This window comes from Asparagus officinalis, chromosome 7 (genome assembly GCF_001876935.1).
Source record: "Asparagus officinalis chromosome 7, Aspof.V1, whole genome shotgun sequence".
Taxonomy (NCBI): Eukaryota; Viridiplantae; Streptophyta; class Magnoliopsida; order Asparagales; family Asparagaceae; genus Asparagus; species Asparagus officinalis.
In genome coordinates this window covers 142,605,023-142,616,972 of record NC_033800.1, presented here as the reverse complement: position 1 = coordinate 142,616,972, position 11,950 = coordinate 142,605,023, and the positions used below count along the sequence as shown (strand labels likewise).

Below are 11,950 nucleotides of genomic sequence, written 5' to 3'. Positions count from 1 at the left end.
TAAATAAATAAATAATCATAACCTTATATTTTCTCATATAGCTAAAAATAGGTCATTTTAGGAATAAGGATCTACACAGAATTGCCCACATGCGAATGAGCGGTTCTAAGGCATACACGCGAAGGAAAATGCAGGCGGTTTAAGGCACCCATGGGGAGGGAAAATTATGTATTTGCCTTCATGTTTTTCATATGTGCAGCTTAAAACCATCCGCTCGAATGCAGACGGTTTTAGGAGGTCCAAACTCATTCTAGTTACAACTCCAATTGGTTGGTTATATGATTATTGTGGTTCTACCAATGCACGCATGTGGGCTCATTCGACGCTCTCTTTAACTAGCATAATCAGCATAAACAATAAGAGTACAAATCCTATCAGAACATTCACTATGCCGAGAAAGTAGATAGAGGGGCGCTTTAAAGATTTAAATTGGCTATCCAATACGCCCCCGCTCACATGAAGAACGTTCTTACCGTAATTATCGTCATGCAACACACGCCAATTCACCATCCTAAAATAGAACAAACCATTCCACGTACTTAACTCTCCTCTCCCTCGCACTTACACATTGTACTCCCCTAAACTACATGGATCTTAAAAATGTCAAGCATTTAGTACCAACTCCAATCTCCCTATAAAAATGTACAACTCTCCCCTTCTACGACCAAATTCTTGAAAGTTGAAACTAGCCAAAAAAAAGTGGGGGAAAATGTTAGGCATTTCCAAAGCCATCGCCCAATCGAAATCATCAAAAGCCCACGTCTTAGTCCTCCCTTACCCTAGCCAAGGCCACATCAACCCCATGCTCCAATTCGCCAAGCGCTTAGCCTCAAAAGGCCCAAAAGCCACTCTAGTCACAACCCACTTCATCATCAAGTCAATCAAGGCCCAATCCGGCCCGGTACAAATTAAGCCCATCTCCGATGGGTTCGATCAAGTCGGCTTTACGGATGCAGTCACCCTCGACGACTACCTCGCCCAATTAGAAGACATCGGATCCAAAACCTTATCGGATCTTATAGAGGAGGAGAGCTATTCGACCCGACCGTTTACTTGCATTGTTTATGACACTTACGTCCCTTGGGGACTAGACGTGGCTAGACGGGTTGGGTTGACCGCGGTCGCGTTTTCGACCCAGTCTTGTGTGGTTAGTGCGGTTTATTATTATGTGAACCAAGGTTTGGTTCAGGTTCCACGGGTCGGATCTAGAGTTTCGGTTGCAGGTAGGGGTGGAAATGAACCAAATAATTAACAAATAGTTCGATAATTGTTCGAGTAACTATTCGATCATATTCGATTCGATAGTTCGTTTACCAGTAAACAAATATTTTTTAGTATTCGAGTTTACAAACAAATAGAATTTAACCAGATGCATATTTGATTCATTTGTCTATCAAATATTCGTTTAAAATTTGATCACTTATTATTTGTATTATTGCACATGATGTCATATTTTTAACCCACCTACTATTTCTACTTAATTTTTATTTAAGACTTAAATAGTATTAAATCTATTTTCTAATGAAAACTTTGGTTTAAATTTATATACATCACATATTATAAAGGACTAATTTTTATTTTTGAATTCAAATACTTTTTGAAAATCAAATTCCTTAGCAGAATAAGAATACTTTGATATTCAATAAGTATTCGTGAGTATTCATGAATATTTATCTAATACTAAGTATTCGAGTTCGAATTCGAAAAACTCCATATACGAATACTAGAGTCCGCATTCGAAGTCGGTAATTTTAAACAAATATAAATATAAACATTTTAGTATTCGATTCGATTCGATCGTTTACCACTCCTAGTTGCAGGTTCGGTTCCGTTAGCAATATCGGATTTTCCTTCGTTTGCCATGGATAACGGGTCATACCCGACTCTTAGCGAGTTGGCTTTGGAGCAGTTTAGGTTGGGAAAGGCAGATTGGGTCTTGTTTAATTCGTTTGATGAGTTGGAGGGCGAGGTGAGTCCATTAAATTTTTTTTTTCCTTAAACTTTTTTCCCTTAAAATTTGACAATGAAAAATAAATGTAGAAGTGGTAATATTTGGCATGTGATGTTTAGAAACGGTACGATGACTTATTAATTTTTTTTTAAATGCATGCCTTTCTAGCTGTTTCTAAAAGTTTTCATGTGTTAATGTGAGTTCAAAATAAATCTTGCGGAAAATGATAATATATAATAGAAGTATGTTAGGTAAATATATAAAGAATTCTATTTTATTTTCAGAATGTCCATGCCTACTTGTAATAACTAATAACTAATGCCTTCACCTGTAAATTATTATGAAAGTAAGTATGCTAAAAAAAAAATGACGACAATCGTTATTTTGTTCATATTAAATTCTTTTTTCTTAATAGTTGCAGCCTTGTGGTCACAATCAATTTCGAGATTAACGAGCATGTTGTTACACATTGTTTTACAAAATGTAGCCCAAGTCATGCTGTAAATATATTTGTCGTTCCAACTATTATTAATCGAGTACATCGGAACATCGTACAGGTGATAGCTTCCTTGAACAAGCACTGGCGAGCAAGAGCCATCGGCCCAACAGTCCCCCTATCCCTCGTCGACGACGATCAATCCTCGAACTACGGCATGGACCTAATCCAGTCATCCGACGACAGCGATAGATGCAAGACATGGCTCGAATCGAAACCCCCATCATCCGTCATCTACATCTCTTTCGGCAGCTTCGACACCCATTCCTATGGATCATCCGCTCGTCGGAGCAACACAAACTGCCGGAAGATTTCGTTCGCGACAGCAAACAAGGGCTGATACTCTCGTGGAGCCAGCAACTCGCGGTGCTGGCTCACGGAAGCATAGGGTGCTTCGTGACGCATTGTGGGTGGAATTCAACGCTGGAGGCGTTAAGCAGAGGAGTGCCGATGGTGGCGATGCCTCAGTGGACTGATCAGCCGACGAATGCTAAATATGTGGAGGATTTTTGGAGAGTTGGGGTGAGAGCAAGGGCGAGAGAGGGATTTATCGACGACTTTGAGATTGAGAGGTGTGTACAGGAGGTGATGGAGGGGGAGAGGAGCGGCGAGATGAGGGAGAATGCGAGGGGGTGGAAGGCGGCGGTAGAGGCTGCGGTGAGAGAGGGAGGGAGTTCGGATCAGGGGTTGGAGGAGTTTGCCGAAGGCGGCGGTAGAGGCTGCGGTGAGAGAGGGAGGGAGTTCGGATCAGGGGTTGGAGGAGTTTGCCGAGTTTTTGAATGGGGTATGTGTGGAGGGAGTGATAACCTAGCTAATTAATTAAGCGAGAGATGTTCTGAGGCATTTTGAGATGACAAACGAAATAATTTGAAGGTTTTATTGTTCTTTTCATATTATTAGGAAAATTTTGCTCGTATATGGAGTATTCTGATAGGATTTGTTTTGATCCGCGCAAGAAAAAATGCAGAGAAATATATTGAAAATGTAGGAGTATTATGTTTCTTTTTTCCATTTTATGAAATTGAGATGGGAGTTTTGCTTTGATTTTGTTAAAATTTGGCGTATTAAACGTTACGTGAGTTGAAGAAATTACCCAGTGGAATATATTTTTGGGCTTATTTTTTTGCAGCTTTTATATTGTGAAATAAAGTTATCTCATCATATTTGTTTTTCTTTGTTTTGTGTTTTAATAAAAAAAAATTGGGGAAGTTTTTATAACAATTTTACATGAGATTTAATACTAACTTGTATTGACTTCAGTTAAAAGAATGATTGTAGCACTACCTTTTCGACAGGACTCTTGTTCCCAAATGACAAAGATTGAAGTTTACTTAATCCTGAAATCTAAAATGAGATAAAAGAGCTCACCTTATCATTATTGTAATAATAGATTAAAATATTAACAAAAATGCACTACAATTGTCATTATTTAGTCAGTAAGAAAATAGAGAAACAATTTGTTCAATCTCAACAAACGAACAGATCCAATGAATCAGCTGATATGTATTCCTAATATAGCTAGTACTAATTCTACTCATGCTTACTTTCTAATCAGAGAAAATATCTTTATTAAAAGTATGATTTGCTTTTACGCAGATTAATGTTAGAGTATAACATTACAACTGCGAGCTTTCATTACAACTTCGGAGTTTTAAGCAGAGGTAGGGCCTCTTGGCATATTGCAAAAAAAAACTAGATTCAAATTTTATTGACCACGGATTTAGAAAAAAAAATTAAAAATAATATCACTGCGTGAGCTCAGATTTTGACTGTGGCCTCTAATAATAAAATATCTTTATTAAAAGTATGATTTGCTTTTACACAGATCAATGTTAGAGTATAACATTATAACTGAGAGCCTTCATTACAACTTTGGAGTTTTAAGCAGAGGTAATGACGCAGCGCGGAAGTGATAACCTCGGAATCCACCAAGTGGTGTTTTCTGAATCCACAAAGAACGATTTTCGAATCCACGAAGAAAATATTAAAAGAGAAATTTTATTGATGAAAAGTGATTCTCCTTTGGGGTTACATGACTCTTCTTAAATAGAAAAACAAATAAGACTCCTAGTAAGACTAGAATTACAAATATAGAAAATATCAAAGACTCCTAGTAAGACTAGAATTACAAAAAAAAAGTGTCAAGTTCTATCCTAAGAAGACTCCTTATAATAGAGGAAACAAATCATGAATCAAAATTGATTTTGTTTCCTAATCTAATTTGACTCTTATAATAGAGGAAACAAATCATGAATCAAAATTGATTTTGTTTCCTAATCTAATTTGACTCTAAAATTAAATTTATTTATCAAAATTGATTTTGTTTCCTAATCTAATTTGACTCTAAAATTAAATTTATTTCCTAATTTATATTTCATAATCTAAATAGACTCCAACTCAGATTAAGCGTCCTACATCAGTCTCCCCTTGTTGAAAGAAGCTCAACCCCGAGCTTATATTTGTTAGAATAGTAGCTTAATTCATTGATAAATAAATTTTTTCTCTTGCAATGATCAGCATCCGCCTTGTATTTAGTATTGATTTTCTCCATTTGTTCGTTTACCTCCTCTGCTAGGACTTCTTTTGTATCAAACTTGTGTATGAATTTTTTCCATGACAAGTGTATGTAACTGACAGCATGTGGCTCTGTAGTTTATATGAAAAACTCCTCCAAATATTTTTCTTGTTGCTTCTCATATTCTAGTGTCGACGGTATCATCTCACCATTGTTAAAATTATTGATGATTATTGCTTCAAAAAAATAATTTTCTTCCTCATATTCCATACACAATTCTTTCATTTCCTTTATTTCAAGCTCTCCACCAAGCAATGCACACATACCATCAATTGTCTCACTCTCTATTTTATCTTTCTCCTCCATCGGGACAATATCAATATGTATAACATCACTCACAATATCATGTAGAATATTCATCTTCATTAACATATCATCATTAACATCAGGAACCTCAGGATGAATCTTGATGGTGGCAAAATCCTCCTTTTCGGGGGTGAGCATCTTGTTGTTTGCCACTAGAGACACCTGTCATTGCTTGTAGTTAGAAGGTAAGAAACGATCTCTTAATAATTTCTTCATTTTTACCCACGTTCGAACCGGATCATTTCCTTGATGGTATCGATTTATCAGTACTTCATCCTACCATGCAGATGCTTTTTCTTTAAGCATGTAGACCACTAATTTAACTTTCCAATCTTCTAGGATTATATTATACTCAAAATACTTATCCACTTTATCAATCCAATCAAGAAAATCATCAGCATGAAGCTTTCCATTGAAGGATGGTATTTTTAATCCTCCAGCATCATAGTTCTCCTTTCCCCGGTAGCCTCTATGATCATCGCTGTAGAATTTATCTTGTGAAGTCAGATCACGTCGTTGGCGACCATCAACGCGATTTTGAACTCCCACCGTGTTCAGATGCTCAACTACCGTCACAAGTCGCTCCATGACAGTCTTCATCTGATTAGCATCGGCCTTTAGCACGTCGAACTCAGTTCGAGAAATAGGGGCTTCATCACCTGCCATCAGATTGGAGGAACAAGGCTTTGATACCAATTGACGCAGCGCGGAAATGATAACCTCGGAATCCACCAAGGGGTGTTCTCTGAATCTACAAAGGATCTTCGAATCCACGAAGAAAATATTAAAAAAGAAATTTTATTGATGAAAAGTTATTCTCCTTTGGGGTTACATGACTCTTCTTAAATAGAAAAACAAATAAGACTCCTAGTAAGACTAGAATTATAAAAATAGAAAGTATCAAATAAGACTCCTAGTAAGACTAGAATTACAAAAAAAAAATCAAATTCTATCCTAAAAAGACTCCTTATAATAGAGGAAACAAATCATGAATCAAAATTAATTTTGTTTCCTAATCTAATTTGACTCTAAAATTGAATTTATTTCCTAATTTATATTTCCTAATCTAAATAGACTCCAACTCAGATTAAGCGTCCTACATCAGGGAAGTCCTCTTGACATATTACAACAAAAAAACCATATTCAAATTTTATTGACCACGAATTTAGAATAAATTTTAAAAAATAATATCACCGCGAGAGCTCAAATTTTGACCGTGGCCTCCAACCAACCATACATTAGGTAATAAAATATCTTTATTAAAAGTATGATTTGCTTTTACACAGATCAATGTTAGAGTATAACATTATAACCGAGAGCCTTCATTACAACTTTGGAGTTTTAAGCAGAGATAGGTCCTCTCGGCATATTACAAAAAAACCAGATTCAAATTTTATTGACCACGGATTTAGAATAAATTTTTAAAAAATAATATCTGTGCGTGAGCTTTGACTGTGGCCATTATTTGGAAGGATCACGTCTGCTGGATTCAGCTCATCTGTTAACAATTCTAACATCAATTATCATGTCAACAGTTAACTGGACCTCACAAAATTTCAAAAAAGTGGAAAAAAAAAAAAGAAACGAGTGAATTAATTAACGAGACATTATGATTCACCTCGCAGATGTTTCTGCAAAATTTTCCTTTTTCTGCAACTTGATGAGGCTGCTCGCCAGACAAGCCCACATCCACACGAAATCAGTTATTTTGAATTTCTCTCACGCACTATATCTCAACAAGCGGTTATTAAAGGGACACGTGGCAAAAGCGCAGCCTCCAAAAACTGTCCTTTATTCACAATACCCAGAATTCATACGTGCCAGTCTTTAACCCATTTCAGACCTCACTGTGCAAAAAATCCTCTCTTTCACTCTGTTCTTCGATCTTTGGAGGCAACAATGATCAAGAGATCTCAGGTTTGTGCTCATTGGATCTTTGATTTTATTTAGATTTATTTGTTTACTTCAATATTTTGTTACTTACTTAAGTTATGTGCTAGTGAAATTTAGATGAGCTAGGAGTTTACACACACACACAAAAAAAAAATAGTGAGAAATATATCTTGATGACTTGATTCTACCCATGACACAAAAGAAATTAGTTAGGAGTTTGATGCAAAATTTTTAATTAATTTTACCATGATTGTTTGGAGTATAATCAATTTGATAGATGGCTACTGCATGATTAATTATTGCCAGCATCTGGATTTATATGATCTGGGCTAGTTGTCTCTCATTTGATATGGTAAAGAGATGTCTGAAAAGTTTGGAAAAATGACAAGCAGTTCGTCCATAGAGAAGAAAATATCCCCTCTTAATCTACAAATCTAATAAAAAAGGGTAAATTTACATCGGTCCGGGACTTTAGGCCCCATGGTTGCTGCTAAATTAGGATTGAGCAAATTTAAATATCTGACAAATAATAGTAGAATACCTGTATTCTAACTCAGCACTAGGAGGGGGATTTCAAACATATATAGTTCCCATCCAAGGCTCATTGAGTACTGAAATCTCTTTAGTTTTGGGATCTCTGAGGGAGAATCTCACCAAAAATTTTCTCAACTACGTATATCAATCAGTTAATCCTTGTAAAGGATTATCTCTGAGCGAGAATCCAAGGCTTCACGGAAAATGTATTTCCCAAGTGTAAAAAGAATGTTTTGCAGGAGATGGTCAGTGCATAAGCTTAATCTCCCTTCTAATCCTTGTGAAAGATTATTGAAATAAAACTTTAACTACGCACATATGAAGCTCACTTATAGAAAGCCCTCTTTTTTTAGGGAATATTTTGTTAAGGCATATTCGTGGTTTGCCGTTGGGTTCCTTGCATTAATTATTAGTATTTACCGAAGAAACAACTTCTCTCCATCTTGAACTCCTCATGCTACGACAGCTCATGAAATAAAGTCTCCTTGTTTGCACCAATAATGGAGATAAAGTTTTGATCTTACTTCATTTATTATCTTGTTACTAACTGTACTATATAGAAGAGGCGCTCGGCTTGATGATTTTTTATGATATGCGTGTGATCATCAGAAAAACCTATCGTTTAATGAATAGATTTGACATTGATACAATGATTGGATAAGTGTAAGTAATGATATTGTTTTTTCCATCAGTAGTGCTCTTAGAACAGATATGTTTTCTTCCATGCATAGAAAATAGAGAGAGATGGGCATCATCAAGAGTTTATGGAGAGGTAGGTATCAGCATTTTATAATCTATATTCCACCCTTGAGCCCTAATTCAAATGACAAAGTATTGAGATCGAGTCTGAGAAAGTTTTAGGTTCAAATCCAGGCTATGGACTTGCTAGTACTCATCAGCCTTACCTCTCTCTTGTGACAGTTAATAGCAACGTTTTGTTAAGATGACTGAATACTATTATCTTTCTTCTACGATTATTATTAGCTTGTTACTGCTATCTACGAGGTATATCGTGAAGCTATACCATTGAAAACTCTTTCATGCTTGTGCTTCTCTTTAATAACTAATCTCTTTGCTTATTTCGTCTTCTTTCTACTTGTGCTTTTTTCTTATTTCTTCTTCTCTCTACTTGTGATATTTTCCTATTGCTTGTTCTATTTTCATTTTGTTCTTTTTATTTTCTTTGTGTAGGCATGACATGCATGCCTATGGATTAATGTATGTTCGATTTGGTCATGTTTTTGAGAAAAATTAGAAATAACCCCAAACTTCAGAAGGGTTTTTCAATTAAAAAGTCATGACAGACATAAAACATGCCTTGGAATCTGCTGACAAGCGTTGTAAAGACGATATAGGTAAATGTTCAAGGAATGACTTACTATTGGTTACCACTCCTTTATCTGAAATGGTTTGGTCCAAACACAAAGGTTTGGGTCTTCAAGATCTTGCTTCGCGTTTAGGTGAAAAGAAAGCCTCTCAATTATGGAATACTGAATCCTTCAATATAGTAATTTCATCACCAAAACACGCTGATCATGGGGAGAGTAGCCACTCTAAAGATCTTGCTGAAGTTGGTTTAAATTTGTTGCAGTTGAAACCAAATTGTGAGGAGAAAAATGGTGCTTCAAGGAAAAATGAATCTGTGATTAGGAATGACGAACAAGAATCAAGTAAGTATTGAATAGAGAGTGCATTTTCCTGTTAGCTTTTAATTGGTGCTCTAATTAAATTGTACAATTGACATGTTCTATTTCAGCATTGTTTCAACTGAATCAAGCTTTCTGAAAGTTATACCCATTAAAATCTTCATTTTGCAGGAAATTACGGAGATTTGAACGTCTCAAACAAAAGGGAGGTTAATTTAGGTAAAGGAATTCCAAGAAATAATCAGTTAGCTGATAAAGAAGTTGAAAACACTAGCCAGTCTGTTGATACAATCCAGGTCAAGGATCTTTTTTCAGGTATTTTACTTATATACATCAAATTCTATTTTATTTCAGGTGTTACTCAAAATTTTAAAAGATAATTGTTACTTTGTAACTGTACAGGTCCAAATAAGCTAGATCAAACTGCCGAATGTTTATCGTATAACTTGAAGGAGCGCAATGGTAAATCCTCCGGCAACTTTATAAAAGAATCAGATCAAATGGAAGTCTGCGAGACCTCCAGCAGGGCAATACAACCTGCTAACCAAGGTTTCACACATGGAAATCCATTAATGGCATCATCAGGCTCAAAATTAATGAATACCGCTGAAAGGAAATGTTTTAAAATGATTGATTTTGACATCAATATTCCAGTCATACAAGAAACTACAGAAGAAGATGAAGTTGAATCTTTTCGAGCACATCACAAGGGCAAATCGACTCTTATAGAATCAAGTAAAAGTAAAGGTAAGGCACAAGTTACATCTTTTGCTGACGAAAGTGAGAGTTCAAAGGACAGTGGACATAGCCATGATAGTGCTGAAAGCAGCAGCAGCAAATGGCTTATATCAACAAGCAAGAGAGCAAGGAGCTACAAGTTAGAGACATCCGTGGAGAACAAAAGGCTAAAGAAACAAAGCTATGAAGGATGCAGCTCAGGGTCTGGAGGGAGTTCTTTCATGAATTGGGTATCGACAATAACCAATGGATTTTCTGGGTTTGCTGAAGCCAGGCCTTTGTCATTTGCACCGCCACCCTTTTCATATATAGAAGGAAACCCTAAAAATCTTTCTTTATCTCAAGGCAAAGAAATCGGTGTTACCTACAAAGATATGGGTTTTAAATCTCTCTTTCGATCCTTAGTCCCCCCTGGCTACAACATGAAAAGTAGTACCAATATGCATCAAATCACAGAACCTATGGCTGCGAAAGATCTAAATGTAGAATGCAAGAAGCTGGAGTTTAATTTGCACAGGATACTTCCTACTGATGACCGGAGATTAAATATAGTCAATAGAAATGACTCGCACAATGAAGTTTCTCTTCAAGCAGATAGGCTTAAAAAAAATCTTCAACAGGGTGAAGAATTTGGCGCAGCTAATGGCAATGTATCCCTGGGTTCTTCAGCATTGTCTACCAACAACAAAAATAAGCTTCTTCAGAACTTATGGATTACTCGGTTTTCTCCAAAAGTTTCTTCAGGTATGCAAATTTCGGTAAATGAGGAAGGTATGGATACTCGGACTTAAGATAATGCTGCAGGTAGCAAAGATCGTGACTGTCTCCTTCCTGTACAAAGCCAAATGAGTGATCTTGATGTGGAAAAGCTTAGTGTTTTTGAGAATGGGAAGCAGAAGCTCAAGTTTCGGAAAATGCTCTATTTCGCTAAAAGGAGTTGATACCCTTAGACATTCAGAACTTTAGAAAGTTGCAGGTAACATAATAATCACGGAACAGGAGCGTGTTGGCTGTAAAAACTGAGCTCTGAGGATCTCGCACACTCAAGATTCTGAACTCGACATCCATGCAATTCTGTGTTACTTGAAATGGCTCCTCCGCCAATTCATGTGATGAGAGTTTATATATAAGAAATTGTGAATCTATTGTTATTTTTTTGGTTCAAAAGTTCAGAATGCCATTGGCTTAGTTGCTATCTACAATGAAAAATTATTTATATTTGAGTATGGTCTTTGAAGAAAATACTGCCAGGTTTAATGGGAACATATTCAATTCTGTACTTGTGCTGCTGCAGAAGAAACTGACGAATCATCTGGAGTTTCTGAAGCATAGCAGGGTACAGTTATTTTTGCAGAATTATCTCAGGCACCTTCATTGCGCTAATTTATGAAGGGGTACTATAACATTGTCATTTTTTTCCTAGTATAATCTATATGCATGCTAAGCTTAACTAGAACAAGGATACGTTAAAGTTAGCGTAAATTTGACAAAACAGGCAATAAGTTACTTAACCTCGATTTTTTTTTAAGTTTTACTTAAATCCCAATAGATTTTTCAGAAAATCCCAAAACTAACACGTCAAACTGTTGGATAGCAGGTTCCTAATATATTTCCTAATTTATTTTGGTAACAGGTTATTGGGATTCCTAATCTGTTTTGGTAACATGATTCTAAATCTGTTTTGGAAACAAGTTATTAGGATTCCTAATCTGTTTTGTTTTTTGTTTTAGAATTCCTAGTATGTTTATGATTTTAGGATTTCTATATATATAGAACAATTAGAAGAGATAATTGGGAAGAAAATTGGAATA

The 11,950-nt window shown here is 35.9% G+C and overlaps 2 protein-coding genes across 3 annotated transcripts; both read left to right on the top strand.

The window, feature by feature from the left end:
- On the top strand, positions 724 to 11,404 carry LOC109848977 (indole-3-acetate beta-glucosyltransferase-like). Its single transcript, XM_020418727.1, is given in 5 exon segments — positions 724 to 1,223; positions 1,821 to 1,969; positions 2,509 to 2,701; positions 2,704 to 3,146; positions 10,944 to 11,404. Coding segments are annotated over 5 exon segments (1,251 nt in total). The 5' UTR covers positions 724 to 802; the 3' UTR covers positions 10,989 to 11,404.
- On the top strand, positions 7,173 to 11,365 carry LOC109848976. 2 transcript variants are annotated; one of them, XM_020418726.1, is made up of 4 exons: positions 7,173 to 7,245; positions 9,347 to 9,425; positions 9,573 to 9,716; positions 9,804 to 11,365. In XM_020418726.1, exons 1-4 carry the CDS (start codon positions 7,228 to 7,230, stop codon positions 10,928 to 10,930), a joined length of 1,368 nt encoding a protein of 455 aa, XP_020274315.1. In that variant the 5' UTR covers positions 7,173 to 7,227; the 3' UTR covers positions 10,931 to 11,365. The 2 variants fall into 2 exon arrangements, with proteins under 2 accessions (XP_020274315.1, XP_020274314.1); XM_020418725.1 differs by lacking the exon at positions 7,173 to 7,245 and having other exon boundaries at positions 9,146 to 9,425.